Source organism: Phalaenopsis equestris, unplaced genomic scaffold (genome assembly GCF_001263595.1).
Source record: "Phalaenopsis equestris unplaced genomic scaffold, ASM126359v1 Scaffold000840, whole genome shotgun sequence".
Taxonomy (NCBI): domain Eukaryota; kingdom Viridiplantae; phylum Streptophyta; class Magnoliopsida; order Asparagales; family Orchidaceae; genus Phalaenopsis; species Phalaenopsis equestris.
In genome coordinates, this window is record NW_018165280.1 from 1,294,343 (window position 1) to 1,316,116 (window position 21,774).

The 21,774-nt window shown below is 35.9% G+C and overlaps 4 protein-coding genes across 5 annotated transcripts in view; 3 read left to right on the plus strand and 1 right to left on the minus strand.

The window, feature by feature from the left end:
* LOC110031628 (cell division control protein 48 homolog B) overlaps positions 1 to 2,356 on the plus strand; it is a 31,137-nt gene extending 28,781 nt beyond the window's left edge. The window contains exon 12 of one of the 2 annotated variants that reach the window (XM_020734936.1): positions 1,708 to 2,356. In XM_020734936.1, coding sequence (XP_020590595.1) covers positions 1,708 to 2,010 — 303 coding nt within the window. In that variant the 3' untranslated portion in view covers positions 2,011 to 2,356. The remainder of the gene's footprint in view (positions 1 to 1,707) is intronic. The other variant, XM_020734937.1, reaches the window with a different exon arrangement.
* A 4,105-nt stretch (positions 2,357 to 6,461) lies between these two features.
* LOC110031782 (pentatricopeptide repeat-containing protein At4g14850-like) lies at positions 6,462 to 9,274 on the plus strand. The gene is given in 2 exon segments (XM_020735180.1): positions 6,462 to 8,255; positions 8,257 to 9,274. Coding segments are annotated over 2 exon segments (2,079 nt in total). The 5' UTR covers positions 6,462 to 6,512; the 3' UTR covers positions 8,593 to 9,274.
* Positions 9,275 to 10,546: 1,272 nt separating this feature from the next.
* On the plus strand, positions 10,547 to 11,719 carry LOC110031711 (late embryogenesis abundant protein 31-like). Its single transcript, XM_020735060.1, has 3 exons — positions 10,547 to 11,003; positions 11,066 to 11,310; positions 11,385 to 11,719. The coding sequence occupies exons 1-3, from the start codon at positions 10,601 to 10,603 to the stop codon at positions 11,550 to 11,552; spliced, it is 816 nt and encodes a 271-aa protein (XP_020590719.1). The 5' UTR covers positions 10,547 to 10,600; the 3' UTR covers positions 11,553 to 11,719.
* Positions 11,720 to 13,486: 1,767 nt separating this feature from the next.
* LOC110031755 (photosystem II D1 precursor processing protein PSB27-H2, chloroplastic) lies at positions 13,487 to 21,275 on the minus strand. The gene is made up of 4 exons (XM_020735126.1): positions 21,159 to 21,275; positions 19,963 to 20,057; positions 19,051 to 19,442; positions 13,487 to 13,694 (listed from the first exon to the last, which is right to left on the minus strand). Exons 2-4 carry the CDS (start codon positions 20,042 to 20,044, stop codon positions 13,557 to 13,559), a joined length of 612 nt encoding a protein of 203 aa, XP_020590785.1. The 5' UTR covers positions 20,045 to 20,057; positions 21,159 to 21,275; the 3' UTR covers positions 13,487 to 13,556.
* Between the last annotated feature and the right edge of the window lie 499 nt (positions 21,276 to 21,774).

A 21,774-nucleotide genomic window follows, 5' to 3' on the forward strand; every position in this document is an offset into this window, starting at 1 on the left:
TTTTTATATCAACAAAAATCATATGTAAATTCTCCTTATTTACTCTGTTCTTTCTCATCAAAGCTCTCAATAAGTGATATCTTCCATGATAGACTTGTCCGACATAAATCCAAATTGATTTTAAGAATTTTTTATATCACGTTGCAACATATATTCAATTACTCTCTCCCTCTCTCTCTCACATAATTTTAATGTACGCCACATTGATTTAATTCTTCAATAATTTGCACACTCATGTGCATCCCTTTTATTTTTAAAAATAGAAATCAATATATTCTCTCTTCTCAACTGATGTTTTTTTTTAGTTTTAAAATAATATTAAAAATTTTGTAAGCCAAGAAATGTTCAGATCTTCTAAACATTTATACACTTCTATTGGAATAACATTAAGTTCTACTTTTTAACACTTCCTTTTCTTAAAGTTTCTTTAACTTTTGTTTTACTAATGTGACATTAGAAGTAAAAAGATTTGTTATTATTTATTATTTCAAATTCACTAGAATTTATTGTATTTTTACAATCTCGAAGATTTTATCAAAATATCTTACCCACCTATGTTGAACATCCTCCTCTAAGAATTTTTTTTTAGTAGTACACTCAGAACTTTATTTTCTTAACTCCTTGTTTGGCTAGTTTATATATATATATATATATATCTTTCACCCTTTTTAGTATTTAATTTAATTTAAAGATCGCTAAAAATAGAATTTTTAGCATCACAAATTGTTCTCTTAGACTCTTTACGATTTATTTTATATTTTTTTCCAAATTTCAAGCTTTTTTTATCTAAATTGATTTTTATAACATAACTTTTTATTTTTTATTTTTACTTACACATTTTTATTTCCCCATCAACTATTTTTATTCATAAGAATTTCTTTTTTGATTTCCAAGCATTTTTTGTGTAACTTGTTTAATAATACTCGTTAAATTTTTTTCACATAATATTAGTTTCTTTATGAACATCTCAAATGTTAAAATATTAAAATTTATTTATAAAAATAATTTTATTTGTCTTTTAAGTGCTCCCCTAATTCTATGATTATATTTCATTATACTTTTCATATTCCTACCGTTTATCTTAAAATTTAAAATCAATAATCAATGTTGGTAGTTAAATTTTTTTACTTTGGAATTACTTTATGATCTCGATGATTTATTTTTCTCATTAAAAAATAATCAATTTGTAATTTATTAGATCTATCCTTATAACTGATAATATGCTTATCTCTTTTTTTTAAATAAAAGATTAGTAATAACAAAATTCATTATGACTCTACGTTCTTTGTTATTCACCTCAAAGTCAGGCCACCGTGAATGCTTCTAAAATATTTCTACCATTTTTCCGAGATGTCTATTTAAGCCTTTCGAACAAAAATTTAGTCTTCAAGAGATATCATTTCTATTATTTTTTTTTTCATTTCAAAAAAATTCTTTTAAACATATCAAAAACACTTATAACATTAAAAATCTTAATATCAACAATAAATTTTACAACCGAAAACTAGAGATTGAGGTTTTAAAAATCAAAAATCAAAATATAATTTTGAAAGTAAATCAAATCAACCAAATTTGTGTGATTAGTTTCTATATTTTTGGTTTTGACCAAATAATTCAAACCCGTATGTATAGTACCATTTTCTCATATGCATGTTTCTTAGATTCATATAACCATGTGTCCTAACTCCATTCGGTCCACTTGGTCAGGTATTATATGTACCGCCGCCAGACATAGATGGCCGCTGCGAAATTCTGCGCATCCATACACGGCGGATGAATCTCGGAGCAGACGTAGACCTTACACAGATAGCAGATAAGACTGATCTCTTCACCGGAGCAGATCTTCAAGGACTTTGCAGGGAAGCAGGCATGGCTGCTCTTAGGGAAGATATCACTGCTGATACTGTTCATGATCGCCATTTCCAGACCGCTTTGGACTCTCTGAGGCCCTCATTAACAAGATCAATGATCGAGGAGTACTCTCAACTAAAATTGCACGACAGAGCTTAAGGTTCGATTGCAATTGATAATATATAATTTAACTTTATGAAGGGCAGTGGTAGATGATGGGAAGTGTGTTTATTTCTTAAACCAAAATCTACATTCAGTAAATGTATGCATCAACTCGAGTAATTTATGCATTTTTTACTAGGGGCAATTACATACAGACCCCCCGCAACTTGCTATTTAGAAATCAACCATCCTCTTACATCCATTTCTTAAATTCTCACTCAAGTATCAAAATTCATGGTAAAACCCAACCCATATTTTTCATTATAATCAAATTCTCAATAGTTCGATCGCAACACACGAAATGCATCGATTCCGCAATTCAAAAAAATTATCTGGCTGATTAATTTGTAAATATCCAATGTTTGTGGTGGTTTGCATCTAATTATCCCTTTTTACCTTTTCTTATGGTGTAAAACTTGTAGATTCATGGAATGTTGGCGTGATTTGCACCTCTGTTGCTTTCATTTGGTTCTAAATTTGGATTCAATGCACTTCAATTTCACATATATTTTGTTTTGGTATTCGGTTACTATTTTGCATCTTTTGGGTCCATTTGTTGGATTAATTTGTTTGGGACAATGATGTGGTTTAGTCTGAACGTTGTTATTTCATGGAATGGCTATTTTAAGCTGCTGGTGCTGCCCTTTTTTGGGACATTTACATACATGCCGCACAATTCTTATGTATCTACAGATCTAACATCAAAATTTGCTTTTATTGTTTCATCAAAATTTGCTTTTATTTTTTATTTTTAACTTTTATATCAACAAAATCTTTCTTATCACATTAAAAATAACATTTTTTTTAACTCTTAAAAAGTGAAATGCAACTTTTCATGCATTGGGAAGGTGGTATATATAGTTAGTATATATATAAAAATTGAAATTTAGGTGAGATTATATATATAAATACATAGGAATTAAGTGGCATGTATGTAAATTTTCCTTTGTATATATTGTGTGTGCGCACGTGCAAGCCTTGGCTTATTGGTGGTGGCTTTGGGCCTTTGGCATAAGAACCTCTGGTCGGGGGTTCGAATCTCAGTTAGAACTTGCACATGAATTGGAAGGGGGGTCTGTTAGTCGATCAATCTTTGAATATATATTGGCATATGTGATGGGTTTAATTCCTCATTTTTTATATTATGCTACCTCAGTTGAAGAAACATCTCTGAAGCAGCTAGCTTGATATTTTTTCATCCTGTGTTGTTGAATGAATGATTGATTACCTTTTCTTATGCAAATGTATTGTTGTTAACACAATTAGTATGCCCTTGCCTTTGCTAATGTGCGCAACATTATAGCTAGGAGGTGTAGATGATTTGAGTTTTGATTTATCAATGAAATTCATTCTTGTGCCTCAAAATCATTCAGCTCATGAGTCAACTTATTTATTTTTAAAAAAGAAGAATATTAATTCATGTAAAATAATTTTGTGATGAATAAGAAAAAATCACTTGAGATAAGAAGGTAAACTAAACCATTTATTTATTATTATTAATTTATATTTAACATTTTTAAACTTTAATATATTGTTGTAAAGGAGTAGGATGTGAGTTAACAAGCCATGGTTTAGCCAAATTTAGCTTGAACATCAAATTTAAGTTGAGCCATTTGTCAAGCGGAACACAAAACTGATTCTTGAGTCAACTTCGCTCAATTAAACTGAGGGTTTGTTTGGTGTTATTGTAGTTGTTTGAAAGATAGATCTGAAATTGATGTAAAAGAAGATGTTCAAAAAATTATTTGGCTATTACAATTTTTATTTATTGCTATTCTAAAAAATTTGACCGCAGCTTTCTAATAATCAACGCACTTGGGCCAATTTGTAAAATGCAATTATTTTCACTATAGGTTTTTGAGCAGCGGCAACAATAACAACAACAAGCCTATATCCCATTAAGTATGGTCTACTAAATGAATCTTTTTTCTCCATTAAAAGATTCATGTTATGATTTTTGGAGAAAAAAATTACGCTGAGTTTCGACTACCTAATACAATCCCTATTTTCCGCAGTTGGGGCTTGGGGCCAGACAATGACAACATTAAAATTATTTTACCAAACGCCATGATCCATACCGCACTGCACCACCGCCGCCCACCTAAGAGCATCCTGAATTACAACTAGGGTTGTCAAACGGCTCGTGTTCGACTCGTTAAGAAACTTGTTTCGTTCGTGTTCAGCTCGTTTTGACTTGAAATACTACTCATTATATATATATATATATAAAGTTTTGAATCGAATCCTTCTCTTGTCTCTTGCTTTTCTTTTAGAGGGAGATTGTTTGAGTCTCCCTTTTGTCAGCTCCTTATAATTCTCCTTTTGCTCTAATGATATTCCCTCATGTGTAGGATGCTCCTTGCATTCTTCCATGTGAGGTTCTCTTAATATATATACATACATACATTGATGAGTAATAATTTAAAAAAGCTTAATCCACTGCAATGCTACAAAGAATTATAATCAATTAAAAGTATTAATTAAGAGAATGAAATAAAAATTAGTAAATTAGTTTCAAAAGATGTTTTAATAAAACAATAATTTTTAAATCTTGTTATAACCCTTAACATCATGATTAAGGTTGTCAAAACGAGTCGTTGTTCGTGAATAACTCTTGTTCGGCTCGCCAAGCAAACAAGTCGAACACGAACACACTTTTTGAGCTCGAAATAAAAACGAGCTGGGCTCGCTCGTGTTCGGCTCGTTTACACCCCTAATTACAACCAAATTGCGAGAGTACAAACTAGTCCACCAGCTAAAACTAACTCTTTTCCTCACTCATGCAATGCTTGTTTGCGATTATATATTTATGTGATAACCACGAAATCTCTATTTCGCAATATTTTCATGCAATAATATCACAGACTCGTCCGGTCTTCTATTTTTGGCTTGAGCATCTCTACCATTAGTTATTTGCTCATTAATATGCAGAGTATCAGAATCTATCTATAGTGATGCGCATATCAGATTCCTTAAGATACCTATTCCAGTAAATTAGTTCATGTTCTTAAACTCTATCTTCCTACAACCCACATGCAGTTTATTTTAAATGAGAAAAATGCAATTACTAACATTTTTAATTAATTATGAATAATTAAGCACATGAACATTTACTAAGGGTCTGTTTGGGGCAGCTACAGCTTATTAAATAATCTGTTAATAAGTTAATTAAAAATAATCTGCTAATAAGCTAGGTGCGGTAATTATTATAAATTTTTTATTTTTTTAAAAAAATCAGACCGCTAATAAAAAGTTGCCACCGCACCTAGGTGTGTTAAAAAAATATAAGCGGTCAAAAAGCAGTTAACCAAATAGGCCAATTGCGCACCAAATAACCTGCCAAACGGACCCTAAATAATTAATAGCTAATTAATTTAGCTTATATCTTAATAATCTAAATAGTAATCAGACTATATTGACATAGATCATAGTCAATATTGTGATACACCACCAACAAATTTTCATCATCCAACATGAATCTCGAGGCATGACATGAATTTTGAGATGATATTTTAAACAAGAAATATTCAAATCTTGATAAAAAAAATCATCCGGAGCCCCGATTTCTGCAAACTTATAGTCAAACTGACCGATTTGATGAGACCAGCCTACTAATATAAAAACTAACTTAATCTGAGTCAAATCAAGCCCAGATCAAGTCATTAAACCACAGTTAGAGGATTTATGAATACATTTGGAAAATCAAACGACTGTCAAATATGACAAGTTTATACTCAGATCGAGTGGCTCGAAAAGACGAATCCAACGAGCCCAAAACTCAATTCTGACATCATTAAGACACTCAAATGTCCATTAAACGTTGTATGATCGAGGGAAGCTCTCCGGGCCGTCCGATCAAAATGGTTCATATTCCTGCATTAATTGCACCCAGAACACTATAAATAGAGCCACATTCTCTCATGAGAGGGAAGGAAGTCTAGAGATAGCCTGACGTCTTGAGGAGAAGCTGCAGCTCAACATGACCACCAATCGTCGTCGACCACCGCCGACCTCCGTCATCAACCACCGCCGACCGTCGTCCACCTCCACCTACCGTCATCGACCACTACCAGCCAGACTCCGTCAGTCGATATTGTAATCTGAAAAATATAATTACACTTTTCCGTCAATGGGAGAAAGGATTTCTGTAATCATCAATCAATAGTGAATTTTTGCAACTGGGTCAGATCCCGTGATTTTTCCCTTACGGGTTTTCCATGTAAAAACTTCTGAAGTCATCACCGTTTTTTTCTATTCCATTTGTGTGTATGTTGAACTTTCGTACAATGTTAAGACGATAGTACAATGTTAAGACGATAATTTGTTTGTTACTCTACCGTCGTGAATTTTTTAGCACGCATCAACTTGATTAATTCTTAAATAATAAACCGATTAAGAATTATTCATTTTTAACAATAACAATTACATATTAACTAATCTCCAACTTCATTGGCTCGAGAAGCACTCCCTCCTCCTTGTCATTCCCGCGCCATGACCCCATGGCTTCCCTTCTCGCCACCGGCCCACAGGCGTTCGCCGGCGCCGTCGAGCTCGCCGTCTCCTCCCGATCCCTTCTCCTCGGCCGTTCCACCCACGCCCAGATCATCAAATCCCTCTACCCTCCTCCCGTACCTTCCTTCCTCTCCAACCACCTCATCAACATGTACGCAAAGCTCGACCTCCCTTCTCCGGCCTTCCTCCTCCTCTCCCTCGACCCCTCCCCCTCCGTCGTCTCCTTCACCGCTCTCATCTCCGGCGCCGCCCAAAACAACCGCCCTCTCCTCGCCCTCAACCTCTTCCCCCTCCTCCTCCGTTCCTCCCTTCGCCCCAACGACTTCACCCTCCCTTCCCTCCTCAAAGCCGCCGCTTCCCTCCGCTGCCCCTCCACCGCCCTCCAGCTCCATGCTTTTTCGCTTAAATCAGGCCTCATTTCCGATGCCTTTGTCATCTCCGCCGCCGTCAATATGTATCACAAGACGGGTCTTCTTTCCCACGCCCGCCACCTGTTCGATGAAATGCCTCGCAAGACTATAGTCGCTTGGAACGCAGTTATGACTAATGCGGTTTTAGATGGTTTTCCCGAAGCTGCTGTGAGCGCCTTCATTCGCCTTCGATCGGCTGCTGAGAATCCCAATGAGGTATCTTTCTGCGCCTTTTTGAACGCTTGCGCCTCGTTGGAGTATTTCTGGCTCGGATCTCAGCTCCATTCCTTCATCATAAGATTCGGATTCGACACCAATGTTTCAGTCGGAAACGCACTGGTTGATTTCTATGGAAAATGCGCTTGCGTGGCTGAAGCAAGGCAGGTTTTTGATAGCTTGAGCACCAAGAACGACGTCTCATGGTGCTCCATCATCGTCGTTCACGCGCAGAACGCCGAAGAAGAAGAGGCCTTCCATCTTTACCTTGCAACAAGGGCAAAAGGCTTCATTCCCACTGATTTCATGCTCTCGAGCATTCTCACCACCTGTTCTGGTCTCTCTGGCCTCAACCTCGGCCTGTCGCTTCACGCCGTGGCGGTCCGATCCTGCATCGACGGAAACATCTTCGTCGGAAGCGCATTAGTCGACATGTATGGCAAGTGCGGGAGCATTGAGGAAGCGGAACAAGTATTCGATGGAATGTCCGAGAGGAACTTGGTCACGTGGAATGCGATGCTCAGCGGGTACGCGGCACAGGGGAACGCTTCTGTGGCTCTCAGAGTATTTGATGAAATGCGTAGGGGAGGTGGAGTTGAGCCGAATTATGTTACTCTGGTGAGTCTGATGTCGGCTTGTGCGAGAGGAGGGAGATTGAAGGAAGGAATGGAGCTGTTTGAGAAGATGGAGGAGAGATATGGAATAAAGCCGAGGAATGAGCTGTACGCCTGTGTTGTGGACTTGCTTGGAAGGGCGGGGATGGAGGAGAAGGCGTATGAGATTATAAGGAAGATGCCGATGAAGCCATCTGTGTCAGTATGGGGGGCGCTTCTTAATGCCTGTAGGATTCATGGGAAGGAGAAGCTGGGCCGAATAGCAGCAGAGGAGCTGTTTGAACTTGATCCCCATGATTCCGGCAATCATGTCCTGCTCTCTAACATATTTGCCTCGGCTGGAAGGTGGGAGGAATCCATATCGGTAAGAAAGGAGATGAAGGATGTGGGAATCAAGAAAGAGCCCGGCTGCAGCTGGATAACCTGGAAGAACGAGATTCATGTGTTTCAGGCGAAGGACACCAGGCATGAGAGGAATGCTGAGATACAGTTGCTGCTGGCGGATCTTGCTACTGGCGGATCTCCGCCGGAGAATGGCGGCCGCCGGCTACACTCCCGACACTCGGTTTGCTCTATATGAGCTGGAGGATGAAGAGAAGGAATCGGAGGTTTATCAGCACAGCGAGAAGCTGGCGCTGGCCTTTGGTCTGCTCTGCATCCCTCAGGGGATGGCGATACGGATCAACAAGAACCTGAGGGTGTGTGGAGATTGCCATGAGGCAATCAAGTTCGTATCAGGGATTGTTGGGAGGGAGATTATAGTGAGGGATAATGTTAGGTTTCATAGATTTAGAGATTGCAGATGCTCCTGTGGGGATTATTGGTGATTTATTGCTTTGATTATTGATGTAATTGTTACATTAATCCAAGTTTTCTATATCTTGAGGATGTTACCATCGAAAAATCATTTATGATCGACCGTTCATACATCAGTCCGGATGCTTGAACTGCAACGCATTGACCCACAGGCGGGAATGATTACAGTTTCTCGGGTTACAATTTCAGTGTGTATGACTTGTTGCTCTGCGGTAGGGAAGTGGCGGTTGCTCGAAGTGGCGGTTGCTCGAAGCGGGGGTAGCCGGAAGCAGTGGCGACCAAAAGCAGCGAAGTCGACCGGAGACGATGGTGATCGGAACCTGTGGCGGCACAAGGTGGTGGCGGCCGAAGTTGGTCAAATGCAACGACAGCCAGAATCGGTGGAATGCGGTGACGACCAAAAGTAGCGACAGGCTGACGCAGTAGCAGCAAGCGGAGTTAGCTGGATCTGCTGCGTAGGATGCAAGACTGCAACCCTCTCTTCTACAAGCCCCAGACTTCTCTTGCCCGAAGAAGGTGTAGATTCCCTTTCATGAGGGGGAACTGTTTTATAGAATTTGGGTTGCAAATAAGGAACAAATTCAAACAACTCTCCCCATGATCGATGGACATTTGACTGCTTTAATGATGTCATAATTGAGTGGTCTATGACTCATTGGATTTGTCTTGTCGATACACTCGATTTATCTATAAGCATGTCATATTCGACATCTCTTTGACATTCCAATTATGTTTGAAAATCTTTCAAAGTAATTTAATGGCTTGATTTTAGCTTGATTTAACTTGGACTTGATCATAAGTTTGCTGAAATCAAAACTTTAAATGAGTTTTAATCAAATTATGAATATTTCTTGATGAAAAATTGCCTCGAGACTTTTATCGTGACTTAAGATGCATATCAAATTATGGATATTTATTGGTGGCATATCAATACCCAAAATCTAAATTTTAATTTTCTATATTTGTAATCTTCCTTGTATATGAAAATTGTGCACTTCACTTTTTAAAAGAAAAAAAAAAGGATATTTTTATGTGATTTGAAAATTCTAGCTCATATAAATATAAAAAAGTGATATTCATGTGCTAGAGAGGTAAAACATGCATAGGAAGGTAAAACATGCATAGGAATTGAGCGCCATGAAATTTAAATGCACCATTTTCTAAGATTTACATACGTACCATCTAATTTCTCATTTTTTTTAATTAAAAATCACTTATTTTTATGAAAACACATTAGGTTCATTATTCAGACGCCTAAACAACAAAATAAATACTATGATGTGAACCATTCTATCCTACATACACATAATTGAGCTACATGTCACGGACAAAAATTTTCACATCGGCTAGAGGCTAGATGTATGATGTATGACCGAAAAGCAGTATTTAAGTCTTGGGCTACCCACCACCCTGAAGAGCTCTTTTGAGATGTGACAAGTGGTATCAGAGTAGATTATTGTCTGTCATGTGTGTGGACTCTCCATGACCAGTGAGACCATCAGTAGAGCTGATCCGTGATGAGGGCATCACGTGATTGGGTGGAGGAGAATGTTACGGACAAAAAGTATTATATTGGATAGATGTAGGGTCGAAAAGTAATATTTAAGTCCTAGACTGTCATCACCCAAAAGAGTTTTTTTGGGAGGTGATATAGTGCTCTCTTTATCTCATTTTCAAAAACATCCTCATCAAAAAATTTGTTAAAAAAAAAAAAAAAAAAAAAAAAGTTGTAGTTGTGAATATATGATACCTCAGCGTATGAGCTGTAAAACAAAAAAAAAAATTATCTGGTCCTAAAAAAAAAATCCATTAAAAATGACACGCAATACCTCAATCAAACTTCTACACCGCCATCTGTCGCTCAAAACAAACCAAAAATCACCACGTGTCATCACAATCCCACGTGTTAAACCTCCACCTCACCTTCTCCGCCTTAAATAAACCACACCGCATTTCCCATCCAACCAACACCATCCCCTGAACAGAATCCAGATCGCCGGAGCTCTGTTTACTCCCACCATGAACCAGAATCAGCAGCCCCGCAGCCCCTCCGATTATCGCGAAGAGCCCATCAAATACGGCGACCTGTTCCCCGTCCAAGGTGACCTCGCCGGAGAACCCATCCGCCCCCGCTGCGCCGGCTTGCTGGCCTTGATGCAGACCGCCGAGACCCTGCTCACCGGCAAGACCCACAAAGGCGGCGCCGCCTCCGTCATGCAGTCCGCCGCCACTATCAATGAGCTCTCCGGCCATGTCGCCCATGGCGATTTCACCGCCGACCCTGCCGTCCAAGGAGTCACCGTCACCGAAACAGAGATTCCCGGCGGCAGCTGTATAGTCAGCGAGAGAGTCGCCGGCCAGACCATCGTCAGGTTCGCCGTGCCGAAGTCAGATCAGACAGATGAGGAAAAGATAACTATAGGTAATTCCGATCACTCCAAAATGACATTTTGGCGAGAATTATATCTAACTGAAACCGAACAGAGACCGTGGTCGGGACAGAGGACAATGAAAAGATAACTATAGGCGAGGCGCTGGAGGCAGCGGCGCTTTCGCAGGGTGATAAGCCGGTGGAGCAGAGTGATGCAGCGGCAATACAGGCGGCTGAGGTGAGGGCGATCAAAATGACAGCACCACATGGGGTGGCGGCGGCAGCACAATCGGCGGCGGAGATAAATTCTAAGATTGCGAGGGAGGAGGATAAAATTACTGTTGGAGATGTGCTTCATGTAAGTCTTTGAAGCGTTTTCACTGCATCACGTCTAGTTCTTCTTTAAATTTTTCTGTGTTGTGGTGGCTACAGAACGCAACGGAGAAGCTGGGGACGGATAAAGAGGTGACGAGGGAGGATGCAGAAAAGGTGGTGGGAGCGGAGATGAGGAACAGAGATGATTTGAGTACGGTGGCGGGCGGTGTAGCAGATTCGATCACGGCGGCGGCTCGACTCAACGAGAAGACAAATGGTGCTTAATTCAATGATTATTTTATCTGAAGACGAAGTAGGAAATGTTTTGAGCTACATTTTGCACTAGTTTTATATGTTTTGCGGTAGTTGGGAGGGAAGCATATTTACGGCTTAGCTTTTGTGAGAGTGGACATTTGAATAATTAATGATATTCGATGGCTGTTTTGACTAAAGATAAATATCATATAATGTTTTCTTTTAACTAAAAAGTTATGATAATCTTATGAAGTCTAGGTGTAAATAAAGTTGTACAAGTTAAAATAAAGATTTTTATGTATTTACATGTCTAATAGCTATGTTTCAATTTTTTAATCTTTACTTTTGAAATGTTTGAGTTATACATTGAACAAAAAATGATTAAATGCATTAAATATCTTTATGCGACGAAAGATTCAACAGTAGAGTCACAATTTAACGCATTATTGGCGTTAAAAGGAGAAGAAAAAAAGAGTTTTTACATGGAAAATTACTATAAAAGAAAACTATCACGGGCCTTTGCTCAATCAAAATAATCAACTATATGATTGTAAGTAAATAACTTTATTTTTATCTTGCGTTAGAGAAATATGAAATTACATAGTAGATAATCAAACACAATATTAGTTAACAATCATGGTCATAATTAGGCTATAATATATGTAGCTTTCAATTGTAATAATAATAATATGTCACAAAGATCGTAGACTGTGGCCACAATAGTTGTAGTTGGCTACATAGATTGCAAATGGAAAATTCAATTCTAAGAACATTAATTGGTCACATTGATCATAGACCGTGACTGTAATAGTTGTAGTTGGCTACAGTGATTGCAATTGGAAAATGTCACAGTAGTTGGTTACATAAATTACAGTTTATTTATATTAGTGTCAGTCGGCCACATAAGTTGTAATTGAAGTTGTAATAATACTTGATGACTTATATTTTAATTAATGACATGGTCGTTGGTGACATAGGATATTGTTAGCCATGACAATAATGTTAGTTGGTCACGGAAGCTGTAGCTGGAGACTGCAATAGCGTTAGTTGGTCAAGGAAATCGTTGTTGGAGACAGCAGTAGCGTCAATTGAACATAGAGACTGTGGTTGAAAGTTGTAAAAGTTAGCCACATAGGTTTTAGTTGGTAACATAGGTCATAATTTGTAGCTGCAATAACACTTAGCCCCACAGGTATTTGTTGGTCGCATATGTTGTAGTTAATAATTATAAGATAATTAGTTAGTCATAGAGGTCGCAGTTGGATGCTATAGTAGAATTTAGCAACATATGTCACAATTAGCAACATAAGTTTAGTTTAGGTTGGCCACAAAGATTGAAGTTGGAAGTCGTAATAGCAATTAACCACATATGTCATAGTTGGTGACATAAGTCATAGTTGATGAATGTCATTGTGTTATTTTGTCATGATGACCGTAGTAAGGAGTTGCAGTAGCTAATGAGAGGGGCATACAAAAGACATTAACTATTCTCGACGAGTGGTGGTTACCCTCGAGAAGGCAGCAACAATATCCTCGTACTGCTCTATTTCTAGGCTCTTATCACTCCAATCCTTAGCATGCCTCAAATGAAAAATCCGAGTTTAACAATGATTTTTTATTTTTTTAGTTCATGAACAATCTTTCATTCTTTTTTTTTTACAAATATATAAAATTTTTAATTAAGCTTTACATAGATATCACTCAAGCATTTACCTATCTAGCACCTAAACTACTATAAATAAACAAAAAAATTATACATACATATACATGAACTAACATGTTAATGTGTATTTCACTTTTTAAAACTTAAAATAGATATTTTTTATAAGATGAAATTTTTGGATGGTATAAATATAAAAAATAAAATTTAGTTGTTAAATATGCAAATACATAGTAAATATAAAAAATAAAATTTAAATATAAAAAATAAAATTTAGTTGTTAAATATGCAAATACATAGGAATTGAGTGGTATGTATGTAAATGCCCCCTTCTTATAAATAGCCATCAAATATACATCCTCATGTTCAATTCCTCATATGTTAGCATCAGCGGTATTCAAATACTGCAAAATGTTCGACTTCACCTCATCAGGAAGAGGAGCAAAAGGGCCAGCCTTCGAGTAGAAGTTCGCCAGTGATCTTATGGCCTTTTCCAGTGCAGCATATGATTCCTGAAATATAAAAATACACAAAGGAAAATTTACATACATATCCACTCAATTCCTATGTATTTGCACATCTTAATAAATAAACTTCAATTTTTTTTTTACATGTATAGCACATGTCTAGAGCATGACAAGGCGTAGTTCACTTCTAAAGATGGTGATATTTTTTATTTGATATTAAAGATAAGCAAATTTTAGTTGTTAGATATGTAAATACATAAGAATTGGATGATATGCATGTAAATTTCCCGTAAATAAATAAATAAAAAATACACTCAAAACAGATTTCACAAAACAAGTTTTTTCATCATATGAGTTTTTGTTGAATGATTTTAAGTGAAGCCACAGGACAAGAAGCACATTGCAGGACAGAAATAGTATAAGTTATCACAAGAAAAAAGAGGTTATGTTACAAGCATGGGAGAATTTGGGACGAGCTAAGTGGTGAGTGTGGAGTCAATTTTTTTAGTTTTTGGAAATAAACTCTCTCCACAATAACATAAAAGTTCTAATTAATGGCTATCATGAAGTACTAGATGTAGGCTTCCCTAAAAACATAAATAGAGGCTATTATAAAGTGTTAAATTAAAGCTATCACAAAAATTTATAATATGGGTGATATCTTTCATTGAGTAAAGAGCAGTGAAAAGCATAGACGAAGCATAAGAGACCGAAGAATGTGAGAATGCAAATGAGGAGTACTAGCTTCCAGTCGATGAGGCCGATATATGAGTAATTCAACGGGTTCTTCAGAATGAACTTATGAGAGCAATAATGGCTTTGACACACTATCTTCCGTACTTGTTACACCGTGAAAGAAAATGCGTGCAACCTCATTATAGATGGTCATATTTGTGAAAATATAAAACCAACTCAAATAATTGACAAGTTGAATATGGCTACACAAAAATGTTCACAACATTATTCTCTATCTTGATTGAAGAAGGGGAATAAGATCATAGTTGAAAAAAGATGTCTCCTCGAATTTTCTATGAGAGAAGTGTCAATCAAGAAGGATGAAAATTAGACAGCTAAATTAAGAGTTTTTTATAATTAGAAGCTTCCATATTTCGAATATCTTTATTCTGATTTATTTCCTTTTAGTTGAAGATTTAGATTAGGAATATGTATTATTAGGTTATCTAAAATAGATTATGTAGAATATTTTGTACCTAAAATAAATTGTAAGATTATTATTTAATGGAATGAAAGCGAAGGGAAAAGACATCGAGCCTATTCAAATTTCAGTCTATTTTTCTCCAAAATTTGACATGGTATCAGAGTCAAAATTTTGCCCTAACCACCGGTAGTTATTGGAGGACCGTCAAGGCTCACTTCCCACCGGCCTTTTTGCGGGAAGGGATGAACTATTTCTTTGCCTTGATTCACCCATCTAAGGATTTTCGCTCGTTGAGAATTGAGATTGCTTCGTCCGCCTTCGATTCGCCTTCTTCCATCTCCTGCGTCTGATTCCGTCTCACGCGTTTGATTCCAGCTGCAATCTGCGATCCTGTCCATTTGTTATCTCGTCTGCAATTCAAGTCTCATCCGCAAACTGCAATCTTGTTCGCTTCGTCTGCTTCGAATATCCTTCGCTAGCCATTGATGCTTCTGCGACATCTTCAACTGCTTCTTCTGCTTCGGCTTCGTCCGCTTCGACTTCGGCTTCTTCGTCGCACTCAAGGATTGTAGGCTTCGCCACTGAGGATTTTTGGTCATGACAATGTTATCAGTTTCTTCGACACTCTTGGGCTTCGGCGCTCTCAGGCTTCGTCCCCTCGAGCTTTGACACTCTCAGGCCTAGGCACTTTCAGTGCTTTGACATTCTTAGGCTTCGATAATCTCATACTTCGACACTCTCGATTTCGACAACTTGAGGATTTTTTGTCCCGACAATGTTATCAGTTTCTTGTTGGCAAATTGATGTTTCCTGATCAGTCAGTATAAATTTGAGGGGGGTGTCAATCAGGAACGATGAAAATCAGATAGCTAAATTAAGAGTTCTCTATAATTAGAAGCTTCTTTATTTCCAATATCTTTATTCTGATTAATTTCTCTTTTAGTTGAATATTTAGATTAGGAATATGTATTATTAGGTTACCTAAAATAGATTATGGATAATATTTTGTACCTAAAATAGATTGTAAGATTATTATTTAATGGAATGAAAGCAAAGGGAAAAGACATCGAGCTTATATAGATTTCGGCCTATTTTTTTCTCAAAACTTTGACAAGAAGCTACAAGATTAAGTTTGGTGTGATGTCGTGTATGAAAGCATGTCACATTCTTTTGAGTTGTTTGTGCAAGTCTACACTTCATGATGACTACGAAAGCACCTACTCATTTATAAAGAACGGTTAGCATATTGTACTTTTGCCTTTGAAGTAGTCAATAATGATGGGTATTCAAACAAATTCAGGAACTTTAGTGGCCCATGCCATATTTCTACAGGCTATGAGAATTGTGTCATTAAAACTAGCCTTGATAATGCTAGAAGATAATTTCACGTGAAAGTCGGTATCTGAGGCAGTGCAACCCTCACTAGAGGTTTTAGGATTCTTTAACCTTCTCTTTACTCTCTAAGTTGCCACTATTGATAGTAGTCCAGCGTGTCAACACTTCAAACATGAATGAAATATTTTTGGGATATTTCTAGAAGAACCTATGGAATTCCAGATTAGTTTAACAGCGCACTCACAGGCAAATGGCCAGATAAGAGTGGCGAACCGTTAATTTGGAAATCTCTTTTGGCATTTTATAGGGAAAATGCATTAGGCTGTGAGATCCAGATGTTTCGAGATAAGAATAAGAAGTCTCTCCAACCCAGAGAGAATGAAGCGAGAGCAGCTCGTGCCCGTAAGATCGTAGAAACAAAATTCTCTTGATATATATGGATTTTGTGTATTACAAAAGCAACTAAGCGATCGTGGGTTGCATGAGTGTTGCTAGAGTCGCCCTATTTTGTTTTATTTCAGTGTATTTCTTTCATTTTTGTTTTATACCATTTTTTTTTTTCAGATTAGGTTATTTTTTATTGGAAACAAATTTGTGTGTTTTTTATATTTTTGGGGACTTTAGTTTTGTTTTGGTATATTTCGAGATTATATTATCTGACTTCTACTCTAAGGAATGTTGTATCATCTTCCTTTTGCAAGTTTTGTATCTATATAATGCTTAGAAACAGGTGGTGGACCCTCTCACTATTCACACCTTATCATTTTGTCGTTCAACTGTTGTTTTCAGTCTGGCAACCACTAAACTCCACCAACTTGTCCAACAGCAGGTTTCATGTCATGCGCCCTTCCAAACGTCGTTGATATCCCCTAATTTCACTTCATCGCTATTCCACAACTACTTTCTCGCTAAAAACTTTCCTAAACATCTTCTAGTAGCCCTAGAATAATGTCAACGGACTAAAAATTATCAATGGTGTTGATTATTAATGTTGAAGTTAAACTATGTATTGTATAGACCCATATAAGAAGCAAGCATATCAAAATCATGGAAAGAAAAGAAGAAGCAACATCAACATTTGTTCTCAATGTTTAGCCCTTGTTTTTTACAATAAGTACTCCTCTTCCATCTCAGCCATTGACATAGACAAAGGATAACTTTCTCTTTATTCGTATAAGTAGAACTTCTCTCTATGTATCTCCTTTGAAGCTTAATAAAATACCTAATCTCTCACTAAATCACTTAAATTTGTGTATTGTACTTGAAATCTTTACAGCAAGTTGTGAAAGATGCAGAAAAAAGAATAGTTGTATCAAAGAAAAATCCATCAATTATTAAAATGAGTAAGGATGCAATCAGTCGACCAAGAGGAGTAAGCGTTAATGGACATACAAGCACTAGGGTTCATTCGGCTATCATTTAGCATGAACATTGCCAATTGCCATCAAGACCCTCAATGAGATAATAATAACAAGCATCATGAAGGTACTCTCTAATATGTATGTGAAGTTCTCTACATCCAATAAGGTACATAATATACATAAATTTTTTAATATCATGTTGTCGGATTAAGCTTTAATTCCCAATCAAAACAAAGAGTTTATCATTACAATAACAACAACAAAAAGCTTTTATCCCACTAAGTGGTCTGCTACATGAATAATTTTTCTCCATTGCGTCCTATTGAGTGTCATATTTTCATTTAATTCTAATAAATTAAGATCATTTTTTATACAACATGTCCAGGTCTTTTCATGTCTACCTCTGCCTTTCTTAACATAAGTCAAAACTAAAACATCTACTTTCCTAACAAGATCATCAGATGGTCGACGTTTAATGTAACCAAACAATCTAAGACGACTCTCTCTAATCTTTTCTGCCATTGGAGCTATGCTAACCCTTTCATGGATATATTAGTTTAGCATTCTGTCTCTACATGTAAAGCCACACATCCACCCAACCATTCTCACCACAGTAATATTTAACTTAGTTTTATGCTTCACTTTTATAGGCCAACAATCTGCGCCACAAAGCATTGCAAGTCTCACCACCATCTAATAAAATTTTCCTTTAAGTCTAAGCATTACTTATTTATCACAAATTAGACCCAATGCATTCCAACAATTCAACCATCCAAATTCTACTAAAAACATCCCCATCTATACCACCATCACTTTGAACAATAGAGTTGAAATATCTAAAATATTTGATCACCCATTGTTACAACTCTGCCACTAGATCTACTACTACTAAAATTACATTCTATGCATTCAGCTTTAGATTTACTCAAACAAAGTTTTAAACTCTAAAAAAGAACTCCATAAATCAATGAGTTTATTATGGTAGTAAATATTATATCACCCACTCTGTCTCTCTCTCTCCACCCTCACATTCCACAATGTCATGTTACTCAACATCACTGTAAAACTAAGATTGGGGGCTTATTACAGCTCATTTGCTGTGTTTCAATCACATTTTTCATGAATGGTGCGAGACTCAAACTATGAAGAATAAATAAGTTTTAAAAAGATAAAAACATGCTATCAAATTTAAATAATCATATATACTAATTATTTATAAAAGGAACATATATTATTTATTACTATTATATTTCTTCATTATTTAATATATTTTTTCAATTAACTTTCGTAATTATAATTTTTTCTTATACATAGACATATAAAAATATATTTGTTTACAAATTTCTCCTTTCTATCAAAATAAATGAAGCAATGATATTGAGGCCCTAAAAAATGGAAAAAAAAAATTGTTTTAAAAATTATCTCTGCATATTCTGAGAAAATTCTTTTCTCTGAATTCTTTTTTTCCAAAATAGAACAACATATAGATATATATATATACATATTCGTTCTGTATAAATTCATAAGACATGTGATGTAGAAATACCTCAGTAACAACCACTTTCTTCCCTTGCCAACCAGTCAAATATTCTCGGATAGCTTCCTTTGCAGCATCAGCAGCTCTCCTAAATTTAGCAACATTCTTATCATCTTCCTCAAGCGACTGTTTCAGAGTTTTCACTACTTCTCTCGCAGCCTTCACGTAAGCCTTCGGTAGCACTTTTCCACTCTTTGTTTTCTCGTTAGGATCAAACAAAGATGTAATTGCACCTATAACCCCATTATCACCCTCTTCTTCCTTTCCACTTTTCTCTTCAGCTTTTAGTGGCAAAGAAGAAATAGAAACCAATGAAAAGCCGCTGCCTAGAACTGTTAAACGTCTACAAAGTAAACCTTCCTGAAATGCTGAGATGGAAGGACTCCTCGTCTGTGATTCCTCTGCTTGCATTTTAAATGAGATGATTTAGGATAGTTAAATAATGGTGATAAAGAAATTAAAATATGGAGAAATTTTAAGTCAGGATACCCTCATTCAAATTTGATTATTACAATGGATTTTGCGGTCAATGACCACTCAATCAAAATTCTTATTGCAATTTTCTCACGAAAAATTTAATGGTTATAAAACACATTTTGATCAAGAGGTATTTATGTACATACCACCCGATTCCTATGTTTGTACGTATCTAACACCTAAAAACTACATTTCTACATTTCTACCAACCAAATGTTTTGTATCACATAAAAAATACCACTATTATAACTCTTAAAAAGTGAAATATGCACTTTCATGCATAGACAAGTTAGCATACATGTAAAGATTAAATTTTTTGGTGTTAGATATGTAATTGAGATGTATATATATAAATATTCCTTTGATCAAATATGACTCTGCATATCCCGACCCAATTTTCTTTTCTAAAATATAAGGGGGGCATATCATAAGGCTGGAGATTACTGGGGTGTTTCGCCTTCTTCTTTTCGAATTGTGCTGAAGAGCACCAGTAAGAATTCTCCATTAATGAGAAGGAAGCAACCATAATGTCTGATATACTGCAAACACATTAAAATTTTATGCATTAAAGTGTATGCAGTAGCTTCTAAACCTTCTGGTATTAAGTATATAAGCCGGCCTATAAACACGATCATAGTCTAAATGCTGCATTGTAAATACATATTAGTAATGCACAATTCATGCACAAATGGGCCAAGTGTTTTAGTGGCAAGAAAAAACTAACAATAACATTTCCCAATCTCAGAAAAGCTCGGTAAACGGAATTCATTACTCCATATTTTAAACGGCATTTACATACAAAGCACATATTTTTTATATATTTATATATCTAACACCTAAACATTAATATTTACATACATACTACTCAAATCTTTAATATCACATAAAAAATTTCACTATAACTGCCCTTTTGTGTGTGTGTGTGTGTGTGTGTGTGTGTGTAAAAACTAAAAAGCACACCATCAAATGAGTTTATATCCTTTGTAGAATTATAAAAAAAAAAGTAAATGAGATCGGGTCTCTCGATTTGAACCATAATCAACAATATTATCCTTATCCCAACCATTTGGGTTGACTTTATGAATCCTCACCCTCAACTCCTGTTTTGCTGTGTTGTTTGATATATTAAATAGATTTTCATACATATTTTTATACAACTTCTATCCATGTTTCAAGGAGCTTTCTCTTTCTATGGGGTCTCAGTAAGAATTGATAACAGATAATAAATGCTCTTTATACCCATAAATTAAACAATTATCAGCATTCAACACTCAACTGATTCAGCAAGCAAAGTAAATAAAATCTGCACATTTTACAAAATAAGTCTCCAATATTATTATTTTGTCGATCACTAAGTGATCAGGAGACTAAATTCTTCAGTGAGTCTTCATTTTTATTAAATTAGGAAACTTAAAAGCGGTTGAAATGGCAACAAAACAACAGAGTAAATTACAGCAACGGGTTTGCTACAGAGAAATGTTAAGTAGTGGAATCAACCGCTCGCCCAATAAAGTAATTCTTTAGTCGGAGAAAAACTGATTAAGCTAGCATAGGATGACTGCTTCGAATTCGCAGAATGGCGATGCAAATTAAGCTAAATCCAAAAGAAACAGTTCCGAAGCAGTCATCAAAGGGCATACCTTTCGGAGGTTGAGGTAGAGATCCAGCGCAATAGCTTGCCCTCTTGTTCTCCTCCTCACAAGGTCGCCCTTATCCTTTCATTTTAGGGTTTCCCCGCAACATCGGCCGGTATTTTTTAAATTTATTGTCTATAAAATTAACCCACTGGTAAATTTTATTTATTATTTTAAATGCTATTTTTAAAATAATAAAAATGGAATTTACATACATGCCACCTATGTCTTATTTAGTTTTAACCTCTAAACTTTACTTCTGACACATATAAATCTTTGGTATTACACTAAATATATCATTATTTTAATTTTAAAAATAGTTGAAATACACATTTAAGATGGCATATATGTAAAAATTAAAGTTTAGATGATAGATATGTAAATACAAGGAATAAAGTGTTATGTGTGCAAATTTTCCTCATTTAAGTAATGAATATTCTATCTAGTTATTTTAAAATTATGATAATTTTATTTGTATTTTTGAAACATTTATAAAAATTTTACATACATTCCGCACAGCTCTTATGTATTCTTATAAATCAAACCTCAAATTTGATATTTACATTTATAACATTTTGATGTCATAAAATTATGAACAAATATATATATATATATATATATA